General features: G+C 40.8%; 1 protein-coding gene across 2 annotated transcripts in view; it reads left to right on the top strand.

Annotated features, from left to right (window-relative positions):
- Window positions 1-710: 710 nt before the first annotated feature.
- Window positions 711-17,749, top strand: part of farp2 (FERM, RhoGEF and pleckstrin domain protein 2) — a 31,100-nt gene continuing 14,061 nt past the window's right edge. For both annotated transcript variants that reach the window (XM_030049580.1, XM_030049581.1), the window contains exons 1-13: window positions 711-848; window positions 1,561-1,792; window positions 11,061-11,165; window positions 12,409-12,451; window positions 12,534-12,612; window positions 13,618-13,715; window positions 14,045-14,159; window positions 16,152-16,299; window positions 16,405-16,500; window positions 16,683-16,846; window positions 17,014-17,082; window positions 17,193-17,250; window positions 17,451-17,721. In XM_030049580.1, coding sequence (XP_029905440.1) covers window positions 1,592-1,792; window positions 11,061-11,165; window positions 12,409-12,451; window positions 12,534-12,612; window positions 13,618-13,715; window positions 14,045-14,159; window positions 16,152-16,299; window positions 16,405-16,500; window positions 16,683-16,846; window positions 17,014-17,082; window positions 17,193-17,250; window positions 17,451-17,721 — 1,447 coding nt within the window. In that variant the 5' untranslated portion in view covers window positions 711-848; window positions 1,561-1,591. The remainder of the gene's footprint in view (window positions 849-1,560; window positions 1,793-11,060; window positions 11,166-12,408; window positions 12,452-12,533; window positions 12,613-13,617; window positions 13,716-14,044; window positions 14,160-16,151; window positions 16,300-16,404; window positions 16,501-16,682; window positions 16,847-17,013; window positions 17,083-17,192; window positions 17,251-17,450; window positions 17,722-17,749) is intronic.

Raw genomic sequence — 17,749 nt, 5'->3', positions numbered from 1 at the left:
CTCCTTCACAATGCCAATAGAAAGTTTTCCTGCATTAGGTGTATCACTGCAACCTGGCTCAATTCAACTGTTGCTGGTAAACAGCAAGCAAAAGTGTAAAATAAACGAGCAAACTCCATATACCTGATATAATTAATCTCTGGAGAGGCTTTCAGATTACTTTACAAATAAAAGGCTACCTCTGCCATAACGTTACACCCCTCTTCCATAGGATCCTCATGGCAAACACGCTGCACACATTGTTTTATCCTTGTGTTTAAACAGATGTGTGTGTTTTGTGGTGAATACTTGACGTTGAACTATGCAAATGTTATTATTTGGAGTATTAAAAAGAAAAAGAAAAAACACCAATTTGTGAATGTGAGCATCACATGATCACATTTTAAGTCTAAATCTGTACTCCAAATCTTTTTTTTTTTTTTTTTTTTTTCGCTTTGCAACTCAGATGAGATAAAAAATAAACCTTGTAAAACAGTGATTTTACATCATGTGGGTGCTGACAACCGGCGGCCTATAGCTTAATAACACGCAAGCTGGAGGCCCTAAATCCTAAAACTCTCAAAAGGCCTAATTAAATAACCCCAGCGTATCTTTTTCAAGCGCACAAGTTTATTTTCCACCCATCAAAGCTATATTAAGCGAAGGAAGGTAAATCTTGGCTCCCTGGTGTTATGCAGCCTACAATCCGATGCCATTTGAACCAATGGCAGGACGAATGGAGCTGCTTTACCCAATGACAAACTAGTCTGAGTGCGCACTCCTCTGGACGACGACGACCATGGACTGGAGTTGTGTCCTTTTCGATGATACGAACTTATAGTATTTCTTTTTCCAGTCGAACAACAAGGGTAAGTTTTTCGGCTACTTTAGGAGGAAAGTCTAACCACATTTATTCATCTCAGTATTCCGATTTTTTTTGTCAAGAAGTAGCTAAACTCGGTCAAAAATATCAATACTTTGTTTCGCTTCTCGTCGGCAGCCTGGTGCTCAATGGTGTTTTCCCAGGAAAAAAGCCTCACTTAATAAAGATTTGTCATCGTTTTATGCATTTGAACAAAGTCCTTTTGGGTTGGTGTTTTTGCTTGTTTTAAAGGTTTTCACTTATCGCGACAATTCAATGTTACTGACCCAGTTTTTCCAATGAGGCCCTCATGTAGATCGGCACTTAATGCGGTCATGTCTTTTCTTGTGTTTTGACGTCGTCCTGTCGATTACACTTTACTCTTACCTGTTCTACTATTTTGTGGTTGTATAAAGCCTCATCAAAGTCTGTGCGCACTATTGTAAATGTGAGGTCGGTCTCCTTGAGTAAACTTATTAAGTTGCACGTAATTTGAATGAGCCTCACATGCCTGGGGAAAGCTTCAGACAAGCTGACTCCTTATTGGATTGAGGCGTTTAAAAGCTGTGTCAAACGAGGTGCCTTATCCCATGCAGGAAACAGTTTCTCCACAGCTTCCTGACACCGTCTCATCGCCACAATTAGGCTTCAATTTAGTCACTGCAGTTTGATCATGATCGCAAAATGACCTGGAGCTGCTGTCCTCCCCGTGTCTGCAGGAGTGAGGCGGGCGAGCTGCTGTGAGCAGGAATGGGGGAGATCGAGGGCTCCTACCGGGTCCTGCAGACCCCTGGCACACGGCTGGGCGCCCAGTTCAATGCTGGTATCAGCACTTTGGAGCCGGGGCAGAGCCTCAGTGCCAACATGGCCACTGGGGCTAAAAGCCACGGGAGGGGACTACAAATCCGTGTGCTGGGGCTGGATGACTCCCAAGAGTTCTTTGATATCGAGGTAGGCTGCTTCTTACTGATGTCTGATTTCTCATAGCCTCATTGTTGGGTCTTATGTCTTCTTTTATGTACACTCAGTTGTTTAGAAGAGAGTGCTACAGCTGCAGTACCTCACCCGCCAAAGTACATCTCATTTCAGTCTTGCTTGCGTGTGGCATTGAGTTTGTGACAGATGCCACATGGCTTTGGTGCTAAAATCCCTTCCTCCTTAAGGCTTATTACTCCGGGAACTTAATGTAGCACACCAGGGCACTTCTTTGTTTCCTGGCTGTGATTTCTGCTTGAAGGCCAACTGGTAGCTCTCTACCCTGCCAACTAGAGGACTAGATGATGCATCAGCGTCCAGGATTAATCCTTTAACAACGTACAGTATTTGTTGAACTGCTGCTTTATAGTGGTTTCAAGTCTGTGGTCTGTATTGTTGCTTAGACAGTAATGAAGTTGCGTCACTATAAATCACTGTGAACACAAGCTGAAATACCAATCTGTGTATTCCTCGGTGCATTGTGCCAAACTGAGAATACTGGAATGGGGAAATTGCTTTGGCCCTCCTCATTTGAAGTTGCATGCACTAAACATCAGTGACAAATAACCGGTGATCTTGTATAGCCTTGACAGAGACTGCATTTTAATTCCCAACATAAGGCTTTACATTATCCGGCCTGTTTTTGAGAAGTGTGACACATGATCTTATTTATTTAGTGTATGTCACTTGAGAGGCAATCTAAGTGGCAGACAAACAGGATATATTATAAAGCAATTCCAGTTTCTACGCTTGCATCATCACTGCCTCTGCAGCATGATGTTCACGCTGCGCTCCCACTCTGAAATTCAATTCTGCTGAGCTATTGGAAACATTTTTGAAAAATCTGTTTGATAAACATCCCTTTATGCAGCAACAGCATGCAGTTTGAAATGTTAACAATAGCAAATACTGCCTAGAAGAGCAATAATGAGCTATATTTTGATGTAAGTGAGTTGTAGCTCAGAATATTTAATGTCTTTTCACTTAAGAAAACAGATTATTCTTTTTAGAAGATTTGTAGGTGTGTTGGGAACATGTGGAAATAATTTAGCAATACGGTAATTATTTGCCCTTAGTTTAAATAAACTTTGAGATCCACATTGATAAGTGGCTGTCCATGTTTTCTTGCCGAGCTGCTGCAGGAGTCATTCACAAGTCAAATAGGAAGTAATGAGGAAGCCACTATATCAGACCATGTTTCCTGCCTTTTCTGGAGGGAGAGAATAAATCAGAGTGTAGTCTCCACAATGAATAAACAACTAAAGGAGTCAGTGACCAATGGGTCTGAGAGTTTGATTTTGCACAGTGATATTACTGGAGTTTAGTTTTCTGACGGCAGAGTTTAGTGTAGCTATAGGAGCGACTCTGGCCTAAATCCTTGTGCAGCCATAACAACAACGGTTCTGACAGCTGTAGTTTGGGGGCACTGCTGAGGCAGACATTTCATAATCTTATGCACCATATGTCGTTTCAGAGTCTCAAGCCAATAGAATTTGACAGAAACAAGTTTAATTTCTATGAGAGCAGATCCGAGCACTGTTGGATGCTGGGGATTGTTAAACTTGTAAGATTTTTTTGTCTTTTTTTTTTTTTTTTTTTTTTTTTTTTTTTTTTAGGAGAATAATTTACCTCGTTTGTTGATCTGCAGAGTTCAAAGTAAGCTCTGGGCATGCTGTTGATAGGAGGTGGCAGACAGAAATAAATGGCTGCAAGAGGGGAATGACACCAATCCCCATTCCTGTTGTCAAGCAGACTGCAGTTTGCCAAGAGCAAGATGGTCTATGTGAGGCTCTGTTGTTCACCACTGGATATCATCTGCTTAATGCTGCCGCTCAGTCAGTCTGAAGAGTCGCTGCTTGCTGGAGAAAAGCGCCTATTTGTCTGCACATGATTGTACATGGTTGTAGAGTTGAATACATTGACTACAAGAAAAGTTAGTGTTACATCAACTTTAAGAGAAGTTTGGCAGCTTCACTTACACCAAAGCATTATTTTTATGACTGTCTACCTGAGCACAATCAGATCTAAGGAAAAAAAACTAATACTCTAACTTCTTTTTCCTGGTGTGTAATTTTATCTTGGTTTTCCCATGCATACAGTATGCAAAAATAGACACAAATTGCAGTGTTGAATGTTTCAAATGGTTGTGGCCTTCAAGAAACAGCCTCACCCCTTGTGGCGTCCTGGTGGCTGGGCGGGTTGAGGTACACATCATGTACACTGGCTCAAAACCTGTCGCCTGCTATTAGCTGCCGCTCTCTCTGTACACTAATGAATCAGAAATGCTGTCAAATAGGTTTTTTAAATTGCCACCTTTCATACTCATGTAGTGCTGAAATGATTAGTTGGTTAATTAAAGTGTGGTCTGACAGAAAATCAACCAACTTTGAAATAGTTGATTGTTTTATTTATTTATGAGTTAAAAATACAAAACATTTGCTGGTTGCAGCTTGAATGATTTGCTTGTTTTTCTCTGTTTCATATTATTATAAAATGAGCACTCTTGTTTTTGTTTTTTAATTTTGTTTTTTGGCTGCTGCTCAGACTAACAAAGCCTTCGTTTGGGCTTTGATAACTTGTGATGGGAATATGATTTTACAGTCTAATTGTTGAAGCAAAAAATCCTTCCTTGGCAACCTTTTATATGATAATGCTCATGATACAACTTTTATACATATAATGCAGTTGCTTAGGCCACATGTTAGAATACATGGGTTCTTGTCCATATAATGTCTTTTTCTGTAAACCCCTGTAGGCAAATCAAATCATAGCGTGTGCTTTGATCTGCTGGCCCTCATCTGCTGCAGGTAGCTGGCATGGTCATCATCAGCAGACATTTGCCTGCATGGCTCTTGTCCACAGGCCCCTCCTACACCCAGCACAGGAGAAAGCTCAGCCTTGTGGTTTCTGGACAAGGAGGCAGGGCAGTGAAACACAGGCCTCTTTTATCCAGCGCAGCCAGCCCCTCTGCTGGCCTTCACTTCCAGCTTGAGCTCGCAAAGGCTGAGGGTGGGATGTGGAACCTAGCTGTGTGAGAATGCAGTACAGTGAGACACTGGTGGGAGGGAGTCCGAGCGGGCTTTGCCCCGCGTTAGCAAACAAGCACATAAATAGCAAGGTTGACAACCAAGTGGGGATGTAGGGGGGGTACACAGAGGGCCAGCTTCTGGTGTTAAAAAGAGCAGTTCAGAGGGAGCAGTGGTGCCTAATGTTGAGTTTGAGCCAGGCAGTGGGGGAGGGGACACTTAGGAGGGAAGCCCTGCTGCAAGTTTGACCAAAGACTTGTAACTTTTGGCTTTCTACACAAATGTCACCATCATGATTTCAATGGATGTTGGTTGCAACAGTCACAGCAGTTAATTCATTTATTGTCAAGTCAAATTTATTTATAAAGCACATTTAAGAACAACAACAGTTGACCAAATTGCTGTAACGGAAATATCAAAAACCAGAAAAAGACAGCACAATAAGACACACAGACAAAGACCAGTGTAAAGGCCCTCCCTCATCCCCCCCAGTGTAGGGGCCAGTCTAATGTGCAGAGGCACCTCGTTCCAGAGTTTAGGGGCCACAGCTGAAAAGGCATGACCTCCCCTGTGCTTCAGCCTTGATCTTGAGACAACCTGAAGCAAATGTGGACCTGAGTGACCTTCATGGGGCATGTGGTTTTAACAGGTCAAAGAGATAGGTTTGAGCTAGCCCATTTAATAATTTATAGACAAACAATTTCATATTAAAGTCAATCCTAAAATGTACAGGGAGCCAGTGAAGAGAGGCCAGTATGGGGGGAAATGTGCTTTTGTATGTGTGTACCTGTTAAAAGACAAGCTGCAGCATTCTGGACCAATGACAAGCGTGAGATGGAGGCCTGGCTAACTCCAACATAACAGGCCATGCAGTAGTCAAATCAGGACGAGATAAAGGCATTTATAACCCTTTTAAAATCATTAAATGATAAAAAAGGACTTGACTTTAAATGAGAAGAGCCACAGCTGGAAAAGGCTAGATTTAACCACTGAATTTATTTGTTTGTTCAACTTGAAATCACTGTCCATTATCACGCCCAGATTTTTTACAGTGGATTTTACAAATGGATCCAAGAACCACAGGTCCATATGAGGGGCATCACAGGCACCACTGCAGTGTCTGCTATGTAGTCATTTAGCAGTGGTACACCAGCACAACAAGGAAATTGGCACTATTGCAAGAGAAAAGGTCAAATTAAAATAAATTGTAATTGTGTCTTACTATTATCTAAAATTGAAAAGTCATAGTCCAGTGTTGTAAAGGTAATGATTATATTATGATTAAGAGCATTTTTACTGAACCTCAACTGAATAATTTCTTAGGCCTAAACAGCAGCATATGGGGCATACGTAGAATTGTCACTCAAAAGCACCACAGCTGCACAAAAATTATAGAGGAAACAATGCACTGTTTCCAAATATCAGGACTTAATTTTTAATGAGGGTAGAACTTAAGGCCATCCACTCTTTAATGTCCTTAAGACAATCCAGCAGTGGTTTTAAAGAATTTGCATCTTTCAGTTTCAAAGGCAGGTAAATTTGAGTGTCCTAAGTATAACAGTGGAAAGAGATGTCAGATTTCCAAAGAATGGAATTTAAGGGGAGCATGTAAATGGAAAATAGGATTGGCCCAAGAATAGAGCCCTGAGGGACTCCACAAGGCACAGGTGCTGATGATGATGCAAGTAAGACGTGAACCAGAGCAGTACATTTAACGCCAAAACAGCAGTGTTGTATTACTTATTTTTTGCTTAAAATTGTGTTTATGTATATATATATATATATATATATATATATATATATATATATATATATATATATATATATATATATATGGACATCGATTAGTGTTACTAGGTTGAAAAGCAAGGTGACTGTAAACTCTTTCCAAAGTCTTTCTCTCACATTGCCTCAAGCATCTTGCAATATTTGGAGACATACTCAGTCATCTAAAGTAGCCCAGTTCAGTTTTGTTTTGTGATTTCAGAGAATTCCAGTTTCATTGGTATGAAAAATTAAACATTATAAAGTAAAATGTTAAATATCTCTATTCAAGTACTACAAGCAGATCCCTGTAACAACATCAGTTCATCATGAAAAGTGATTGAGGTCATCACAAATGTTGAACCAGGAATGGACTGTAATTAGGAGTTAGTTGGCTGTGTGGGAACCATGGAATTGTCAGTAAAGGGATTTCCACAATACCAGGAGTTCAGTTGTGCGCGTATGCTCTAAATTACAACCACAACAGCTGAGCATGTTTAACAATTTTCTGTGTCTGGAGGAACTAGTCTAGCATTTCATATACAATCTCTTGCTCTGATACATCAGCATTACTAATCTGTCATTTCTTGTGGATTATTATATTTTTGGCCATTGTAACTTGTAGGTTGCTAGTGAAATAGTTGCCATCTATGTCAAGTTTGTTTTTCTGAGGCCATGCTGATGTTTGACACTACTATTTGGGTGACACAGCAGACCTGAGCAGAAGGCACTCTAAAACACCTGATCCTGATTACCACAAGGCAGTGTTTTATCGGCCAACAAACTCTCTGGCCAGCTGTCCATGGCTGCACTCTAAAGCAGTTAACACACAGGTCATACTGAGTGGAACTTGCCAGTAAGCTAAGACAATCACCATAGAGCCTTTAAAACTTAAAATCTCCTCTCATAGACTTGTGAAAGTGGCCACTGGTCTGCAGAGCTTTAAAATGGGTGTGAATGGGCAATCCCCTGGTGACAAGAGCAAGTCAGTGTACATTCCCACTGCGCCAAATACAAGCCCTGACACAGAGCTGTCTGCTTCTTTCTCACGGCTGCCAAGTATCAGCTGCTATTTGATAAACCATGCCTAACCTGTCATGCAGGTACAGCGTAGCCCTGAATCTAAATAAGGCTGGGTGAAATTTGGGTCGCACCTGTGTTTTTATCTTTTTTTCTTCAGTCTCTAAACATGGGCATAGCTGACTGCTTGTCAAGCCAGGCTTCTCTATGCAGGAAGATTTGTCTCCCAGAGAAACATCTGCTTGTCCTAATCCCCGCTGCTCTCTGAGCTTGATCTGGTCACCCACTGACCTGCCTTGGTGTTAGCACTCAGAGATGAGACTGTGAGGTTCTTTATCTCGTCCATACCGCAAACTGGGTGGGAACATATAATCACTGTCACATTACAGATGTGCATGTATTGAAAGTGTAAGAAGTACTTCTAGGTAGTAAGCGCCTGATATGTGCGACAATCTTGGTTACACAGCAGAATGGCTTCACATGCTTTTGGTTAACCAGGACCAACATTATCCATACTACTGGTTTTATGCTGTGAGCTGCAGTTGTGGCTTTTCTCTGGGTGAATTGCATTTTGGCGGGTGCACTACTGATGCTGAATGATATAGTTAAGAAAATGCCATTAATTTGACCGATAGTACAATATGATTCCTTATTTTTAGTGGAAGTGATACATTTTTTTAATCAAAATTTAAATTTTCACTGAAAAAATATGAAAATAACGATGCCGTGATTTTTGCTTGGGTGTGTACCAAGCAAATATGTTTTCTTATGTCAGGAGAATGTGATTTATAGGCCAGGTCATCTCTGTAGCACCACAATACGTCATTTATAATGCTATTTTGTCACATATTTTACCTTTATCCAACAATTGTGGCTATTGCGGTCTGAACATTGCACTTGGCCGAATTGCAATTTTAATATTTTTCCCTTTGCACTGCTCTGGCACGTTCTGCAGAAAGTTTTGAGATTGTACAATGTGAACTTGAAAACAAACCCCATTTTGCTACATTTTCATTGTTGTTTCCATTTTAGGATTTGACCTGTTTGATGGCATTTAGGCTACTCCTGTTTTAATAATGCAGCAGGCCAGGTGCTTTCAAGTTTGTGGTTTGGTACCACACCTTTGTTACATTGCATTAACTCATTCACTTTCTCTCTCACTCTTCCTGACTTTTTGTCACTGCCCTTTAACACAGAAATGCCAGGCATAATTTGAAAATTGTGGTATGCATGCAATGATATCTGCTGCTTTGCCTACAATAACTGATTGCACACGCAGATAACCCAGCTTGGTCGGAGTAAGAGGAAGTTATTTCCAGGGAAATTATGTGCATTATGTGGGAATGAAAGGAGGTAGGCCTAGTATAATGTAGTCTGTCTACGGCCGTTGCGTTGCGTACTTCTGTATATTCATGTGGAGGGAGGCGAGGAGTGAATTTGAATGTAACAGTAGTGTACCTTGTCCTTTTTCCCAGCAGTCTGGGAGCAATTAGATCACTGTGAAAATGTCATCCCTCCCTCTCAGATTGTGGAGGATAATGCTGAATACTCCAGGGGCGGAGGCTCGAGAGATTTTATTCTCTCTCCCAAGACCAGAGCTCAGTGAATGGGGTAACATTCCTGCAGGCCGTTAATGAGTAACATAAGGGAGGGGCTTCTGAAAACACACCAGTCAACACCTAGCAGTGGATCAAGACTAGTCAAGAGGGAGAAATCTACCAGCAGTTTATTCTAATGTCACAAGCTTTTGATTTTCCCATCAAACTAAGTCTGCAGAAATGTTTTTTCATAACATTAAAAAAAACTGTGTACGTCAATATTAAGCAGTGCTGTGTTGTTATTTGAGGAGGAAGGTACATGTTAAATCCCATATTTGAATAGCAATCAGGCTGGTTATACTAGACTAGTATTGCTGATTCTGTGTTAAATCCCATAGGAAAAAAGCTGGAGGATACTCTGTTTACTCTGACCTAACACACAACTCAGGATTAAAATACTGGCATAACAAGTATGATTTCCCATACGTACAGGGCTGCTGTTGATATTGCACAATGTGTGTGTGTGTGTGTGTGTGTGTGTGTGTGTGAAAGTCATAAAACTTTATTGGAAAGTTAAAAAATGTAAGGGTTGGTATGTGGAAATGTTGGCTTACATTCGGCATCAACCACCATTTTTTGTAGAGAAGTTTTTTGTTTTTTTTTTAGCCTTACAGCACAGAGACTCAGATATTGGATGGGTCCACTTGGAGCATGATGATGGATGACTTTGATTCTTTATGTTGAATTGGCACTTACTGACCCCGACTAAAGCAGGCAAAACAGAGTTAGAATCCCTGAAACTGCTTTTGACTGTTGCTTTGACGGATGCATTTTTACGTATCATTGCCGTTTGGATGGTGTGTTTTGGCCGGTGCTCAAAGACAACCCGGGGAAACTACTTTAACAGTCCAGTTTTTGTTCTATGGCTGGGATCAGCCTTAAACGAAACACTAAACATGTATGGAAAGGTAGAAAAGGCAATTTTATGAGAAATTTCAGAATTTATAGAAGCTGTATCATTAGGTTTCACCTGTAGTTTATAGATTTTCAGAATTCTCAGCATGTTTGATCGTATCAGCGGTAATAAAAAAAAAAAAAAAAAGACCCAGCTATAGTAAATCTCCTACTACTCTTTGAGTAGTAATGCTTTACTTTTGCCAATGCAAAGCAGTTCTTTTTATAAGGCTTTTAAAAATACTATTTTACATTACAACCAGATGTTTCAGGCTATAATTTTCCCAAAAGTCACAGGCTAGGATTCCAAACCTCAAGTGCAGTGTGTTCTTGGTACATAGTAATTAGTCCTTCGTTTAGTGAAAACAAACCCCAGAGCGTTGTGAAGGTAAACTCCTGCAGATTTCCTCCTTGTGATTTTGCTGTACTCTGTTCAGGGCCTGGTAAAAGACTTTGCAAATGTACAGTATGATTCTTCACCTCACCACCACCCCACCCCTCCCCACCCAAGTTTACTTGCACAAATCAAGCAAACTACTCAGCAGGGACACACACTGTACTATGACAGACAAAGTTCTCCCATGGCAATTAGGTGTATCACTTACAGGTACCAAAAACTTTCCACACCACGCAGACAGACTGTGTTTATTCTGTGCTTAGTTTGAACACATGAATGACCTCCCTATCCCCTGCCCAAGCATATCAGGTTTTCACATTCATCTCTTGTCTAAACTCTGCATGGCTAAAAACCTGTGGTTTAGCAGCCAATTTAAAAAATATGAAGCCCCCAAATCAGAATGGGTTCTTGGGATTCTTGGAATTAATGCCAGTCTTCATAACACTGAGATTTTAAAAGATGGTCCGTGTTTTGACATTCATAAAATAGTGACGCCCCCCCCCACTTCTCTCCCCCCTTTCCACCCCTGTTCTTCTCTTCTTCAGCCAAAGGCTTTTGGACAGGCCCTGCTCTCTGAGGTTTTCCAGCGAGGCAACCTCATAGAGAGCGATTACTTTGGCCTGGAGTTCCAGAACATGCAGATGAACTGGGTACGTATACCAGCAACTGTTTCCTCCATTTCCCTGTTTGATTTGGACAAATGGATTATTCTGTTTAAGGATTCATTACTGCCCTACAAAGGCAAGCAGCATTTAGTGCTTTTTTAAAAAATGTTCTTTCAGGTCAAAGGTCACAAACAGGGTTTAGATTTAATGTCAGCTAAAAGTTTGCCTGTCAGAGCTGCTAAATTTGTCCAGCCCACTCCTGTCCTAGCAATTCTTCAGTTTGGGCAGGAGGTAAACTTTGAAGTCATTTCTCCCAGTTGCTGCTCTTTGGCAGAGCAGTAAGTCAGTATTGTTTTAACTGGAATTGAGCGGGATACAGTCTTGGAGGAATATTTTTAACTTGTCTGGCACTAGTGCCCAAATAAAAGTCCCAAGACTTTCCATTGTTCTGATGTTCTATAAACATTACTAGATTTGAAGACCACCTACACACTTATATAAAGCAACAGAGGACACGTGAAACATTTATGGTGGCTTCTTCGAAGAGGATGGAGCCAGTGTCAGTCAAACTATAGATTTGTTGCTCTGCTGTTTGGTTTCTATATACATTTTAAGTCTCTAGCCGTTGGTGACCTGACAGTGTAAAATAAATGACATGGAGTTGTAGGGATACTTGCACCACAGGATTTTCAGATCCACTTCTCATATTAGTTATTTATAGAGGAAACATGCTAATTTAACTGATGGCAAAGACATTTTGTAAATGCATGTTAAGTCTTTATATCACTTGCCTTTAGCTTTTTGAAAGAAAAAGCTAAATGATGACACATGCTCACAAAAAATGTTATTGTTTCTGTATCAGTTCCATCAAATTGCAAACATTTCCCTGAATTTATTATAACCTGAAAACACAGGTTATATTTGTAAATATGAACAATTGCCAGTAGTGAGCTTTTAGAAGAATTTAGGCCAGAATCAACTGATAATATCAATTTTCCAATATATCTGTCTGGCTCTAGTGCATTCCTCACTCAATCAGGCCCAGATGTAATAGGGCAAGCCGTCTTCCACAGTGAGGCTTTGAAACCAAACTTTGCCCACAACATTGCAACACCCCTCTACTATCAACCCCCCACCACCAAACACACACACACACTGTTGTAGCAGAAGAGTCTGTTTTTGCTTTGTATTGTTTTGATTGCCATACCAGTTTTAGGCAGAGCATACACCACTCAGTTTATGACTGTGCTCATTACATTGTGAAAACCGTATTTATCTCTTGTTTCAGGTTTGGTTGGAACCAACAAAACCCATTATAAAGCAAGTGAGAAGTAAGTGTGTGTCAGATATGGATTCACATGCCATGTAATGAAATGTGACAGGGGGTTGATTATCTGTCTTTATGTATTTCAGGACCTACAAACACACTTTTTAGACTGTCAGTGAAGTTCTTTCCTCCAGACCCTGGTCAGCTACAGGAGGAGTACACAAGGTCTGTAATTTCCTTTTGGATACTACACTTACCTCATGTGGCTTTAGAAACAAAACTGTTTGTTTTTTTCTATCCAAAATCTCCCGATTGTGGCTTGCGGGGCAATATGTTCATCAGCCTCTGCCCTCACCAAACATGTTCAGATGCTTTTGATGCTGAGCCACAGCCAGTAAGGGAGGATGTTTCAGCATTTGGTCATCATTAGTGTTGTGTGGGCAAATGTGACGTGATCCTGTTTGTGTGTTTTTGACTCATGCTGTTCAAAAGCCTTTAAACTTGATTTTATGAATACATGTATTCTTTTGTTTTTTTAAAAATTATGATATGGTTCAGTTGGTGTGTTATTAAATGCGATGTTACTACTGTAGTAAATTAAGGATGATTTCACCTTTGGATAAACTTGCAGTTCTAAACCATCAATCTGTGATGTTCAGCAGCTCCCCAGTTCCAGGAGTTATTTTGTGATGAGGCGTCGTAATTTAGTTTTGGTGAACTTACTTTCCCTCAACCTGCCTCATTTACTTCAGTTAGTGATTTCCTACATTTCCCAGAATGCTTCTCACTCAAAACACTGTATTTGTTGTGGTCTGGCTACTGCCATCTATTGAGATTACTGTGAAGTTTGCAGTGAGTCCAGAGAAAAGCTCTTGCTCTGAAAACCTAATGTTAATCTTATTTATTTATTTGCGTACTTACTTACTTAAACTTTGTTGTAGCTTAATGTGTCTACTAGTTATCTGGCAGAATTGCAAGAAATACACCATCAGGTAACAATTTGGACCCACAAATGAAAAGTAAATCACAGGTAGCTGTTTATCTATCAGTTTTTGTCTGTAGGCACATTAATGCAAATGGTTACGTTACAGCTGTGACAGTAGATTATGACCCTTTTCATCTTATGTCATTTTCATAGAAATGCTTGAAGTAATCCCTGATAAGCTCAGTGTGTGTTTACTCCTGATGAATAGGACCAGATGGACACTAAGCCTCTGTGCTTTTTCACAGGTACTTGTTTTCGCTGCAGATGAAAAGAGACCTGATGGAGGGCAGGTTGACCTGCACAGAAAATACTGGAGCCCTGCTGGCTTCTCATCTCGTCCAGTGTATGTTTCGACCTGTCTAATACTTGGTGAAAATTTGTATTGTATTATGTGTGCAAACCAAAACCAAGACATTACAGCCTAGTGAGTTCAAATACCAGGAATCTCAACAACAACAACAAACCTATTTTACCCCTGCTTATTATAGACATGTACTATGTACTATGGGGCAATAAAAACATACTTGATGCATTTCTTACCTCCTCTTATACACTCGCTGTGATCCTTTTTATATACACAAGCCAAAATAAATGGGATTAATCCCTTCAAGTATGTGTTACTTTGTTGTGCGAAGAGTAACAAATGCTTATCGATTCTTCCATAAACCACAGCGGAGATTGGCGACTATGACGACATGGCAGACAGGGACTTCCTGAGGGTGAACAAACTGCTGCCCTACCAAGACCGGGTGCTGGAGAAGATCCTGGATCTCCACCGCAGGCACATGTAAGTTTAAGGGGATGTTTACTTATTTATCTTATATGTTAGGGACAGAGCACATTAATGAACATCAGTATAGAATACAAAATATAAACATGTCAGGTTAGCAAGAATGCCAGGTTCATGCTGAGCAAGGCTAGATTTTCTGCTTTTCAGATGTTAAACAAGGCCCCACATTAGTGTAAAGTGTGTCCTTCACCAAACCTGTAGTGAGCTCTGTTCAACAGCAGCATCAGCAGCTGTAGTCAGTGAATAAAAATGCAAACCTCCCTGAATGATCACACACACACAAAGTTCAACATGTGCTGATAACAAATGCTGACACTGTTTGCACATGTAGATTTATGCAAGCGATCAGTCTCCTCTGTTAAAGGCACGCATGCCTTTTCACCTGTCGAGACTTGATAGCCATTGTTGTCTTTTCGGAGAGCTTTACAAATGGATCACACTAAGCTCCTCAGTCACTGCTTCATGTATGTGCATGCGATTTGCCTGTCGTGGACAGAGCACTATGATTTAATATCAGTGTTTTGTCTGGCGAATGTTGGCTGAACCGTGCTCCCTCAGCTACACATTACTGCTTTTAAATTTTTGGACAATAATACTACATTAAGAATAAAATATTAAAGATTTATTTAAATAAGTGTCTGGCATCTTTACATAGTTTAAAAACAAATGTTTATATATTGAGCGACCTTACTGAGGAGTTCTTCATTTTTCAGTCCTGCCTCGTAATGGTAATCTGCTTTTTTCCCCACAAAATCACTCAAAGCACTTTCCCACACCAGCTTTCCTGTTCACGCAGCACTGTCCTATAGCCAATAGTAGCTCTCTCAACCCGTTAGGTGGCTGTAAGATTGGGACCTCTGTTAATCCCCTCCGTTGGTTGTCAGTGTGGAAGCATGGGGTGGCAAGCGGCCTGGCCTAATCCCTTGCTCTAGCCAGTCTATTAGCCATAAGGCCAGTAGGGCAGGGGAGGGCCCTAAGGAGATTTCACCGCTTAACGGATGAACAAAATTAGAATGTGGTGATGAGTGGACGGATATGCTCCTCCTAACATATTGTTTGATTGTAATCACATGGTTTGAAATAATGCCTGTCAAATCCTCGAAGTTTTAAGGGATTTAATGTCAGTATTGGAATGATACTATGCATAAAGCCATGACGTGATCTCTCTGTGTTTTCAGTTTCATGTGATGGTTCAAATGGAAAAGGCAGTAAATACTTTGATGATAACCTCTAAGTTAACCTGTAGTCAAAAAGTGACCATATACAGTCCAAACTACTAACTGCTTGAAAAAAAGGTAGTTTACTCAGGAAGCGGTCACTTTTCCAGTGTCTTAACTTCTGCAGCCGCTGGTTGATTCTCATTCTCATACTGCCATACTCTGACTGCACGGTTAAGGATGAACTGATTAACAGCATCACTTGGCTAAATTGTGTGATCAGCATTTTTAATTATGGCTATTAACCTCTATTAAAGGAACAAAACATTTTTACTGTACTTTTTGCATCTGTTTTTCATTTGTTTGCATGTTGCAGTATTGCCAGTGTGACAAATTTCTATGACCGCTAATGGTGGATTGTGCATGGTGTCTTTTTGAATCAAATTGGACTCGCATTGGCTATTGCTCAAGTTTGCAGTTTTATTCTCAAAACATTCATAAGGGTTTTATGGCTCTCTCATGAGTAAATCTGTCAATAGATACAAAACAATGAGCTGGATTATTGTAAAAAAAATAATTTGTGAACTCTGTATAAGTCAAATGCATGAAAATCAGGATGGGATCATACGGATATTAAAGTGTTATATGTTCACATGCTTCAGCTAGGAGCATTTTTATTTTTTTGAATTATGAACCATGATTGGAAGCCAATTTCAAATTATTCTAAGGTTTCCCACATGTCACATTAGCCACTTCTGTCTAGTACAGACTTATCAAGAACAAATTAAAGAGTTTTTAGGAGATCGTTTATATATACTTCTATGTTTGACAGGGGCCAGACTCCAGCTGAATCAGATTTCCAGGTCCTGGAGATTGCCCGTAAACTGGAGATGTATGGAGTCCGCTTCCACCCAGCAGCTGACCGGGAGGGAACCAAGATCAATCTGGCTGTCGCTCATATGGGCCTTCAGGTTTTTCAGGTGATTGCAACACTCGGTGCCTGTTGTCTACTGTGAACATAGCCTCAGTCTGAAAAACTTTGCTCAACACTGCAACTTACCTGTCTATATCTATATTTCCCCCAGGGCAACACAAAAATAAATACCTTTAATTGGTCTAAGATTCGCAAACTGAGCTTCAAGAGAAAACGGTTCCTGATCAAGCTCCATCCAGAAGTTCATGTATGTATTAATAAAGGCATTCATTTCCTCATTCAAAACCAATAGGGCTGAATTCCTTGTTGTTTGTTGTTGTTGTTTGTTCTGCCTGTGTTATTTTACCTCTGTTTCATATTCCACATGTACTTTGATGAAGACCAACTTACTGTATATTTTCATTCTTTGTTTTTGATCTTTGTTTGCAGGGCCCCCATCAGGATACTCTTGAGTTCTTGATGGCCAGTAGAGACCAGTGCAAGATCTTTTGGAAGAATTGTGTGGAACATCACTCTTTCTTCCGGCTGTTTGACCAGCCCCAACCCAAATCCAAAGCTATTCTCTTCACTAGAGGCTCCTCATTCAGATACAGGTTTGAAGCATTGCATGTACATTTATCTGCAAAAATGTATGCTTTATGTATTCTCCATGTCATCTTTGATGCTTAGCCTATGCACCTTATGATGCAAAGCCCTCACCAAAGTAAAATCTCCAAGACCCTGCTTCAGTTTTGTTTTGACTCTAAACTCTGTCTGTCAGTGGGAGGACCCAGAAGCAGCTGGTGGAGTATGTCAGGGACAGTGGAGCAAAGAGGACACCATACCAGAGGTGTGTATTCCTATGTACTGTATATTAGAGGCAGGTCCTGACTACAAACATTCTCCGCTAGCTTCACTCCACTTTGCTTTATTAAGTGTGTTGCCTTCTTTCTTCTTAAGGAGGAACAGTAAAATTCGAATGTCTGCTCGCTCCCTGGCCACGGATGTGCCAAAACAGGTCAGTGGAGCTGTAAGGTTGACACATTTTTTTTTTTGTGACAAGTCAAGCTGAAACATTCTACAAATTGAATTATAATGGAGAAAACTGATGTAATTGTGCTCTCTCTCTTTCTCTTTCTCTCTCTCTCATTACTGTCCACCTTCCTGCTCCTGCTTTACTCCCTGTTGTTTTCTCCTGTCTGTGTTGCATTGTTTCAGACTTTGTCATTCAATGACAGTATCAGGGCCACGGGCTCCCCTTCCTCTGCTACCGTGTCCTTCCACCCAGTGCACATCTCTAGCATTCTTCCACGAACGGAGCTGCAGCCTCAGCCCCAGCCTTTGCCACTACAGAGCCAACTTTCAGCGCCTCCCCAGCAGCAGCACCAGCAACAGCAGCTTCAGTCCCCTCCGCAAGCTACAAGGCCCCCCAGCCCTCCGAAGGAAGAAGCTGTCAAGGCCACTTCCCCGTCTCACTACGCTTTTCAAGGTGCCCCTAGCAATCAGGCAGCAGGAGA

The sequence above is a fragment of the Myripristis murdjan genome, chromosome 4, assembly GCF_902150065.1.
Source record: "Myripristis murdjan chromosome 4, fMyrMur1.1, whole genome shotgun sequence".
Taxonomy (NCBI): domain Eukaryota; kingdom Metazoa; phylum Chordata; class Actinopteri; order Holocentriformes; family Holocentridae; genus Myripristis; species Myripristis murdjan.
This window is presented reverse-complemented; position numbering and strand designations above follow the sequence as displayed.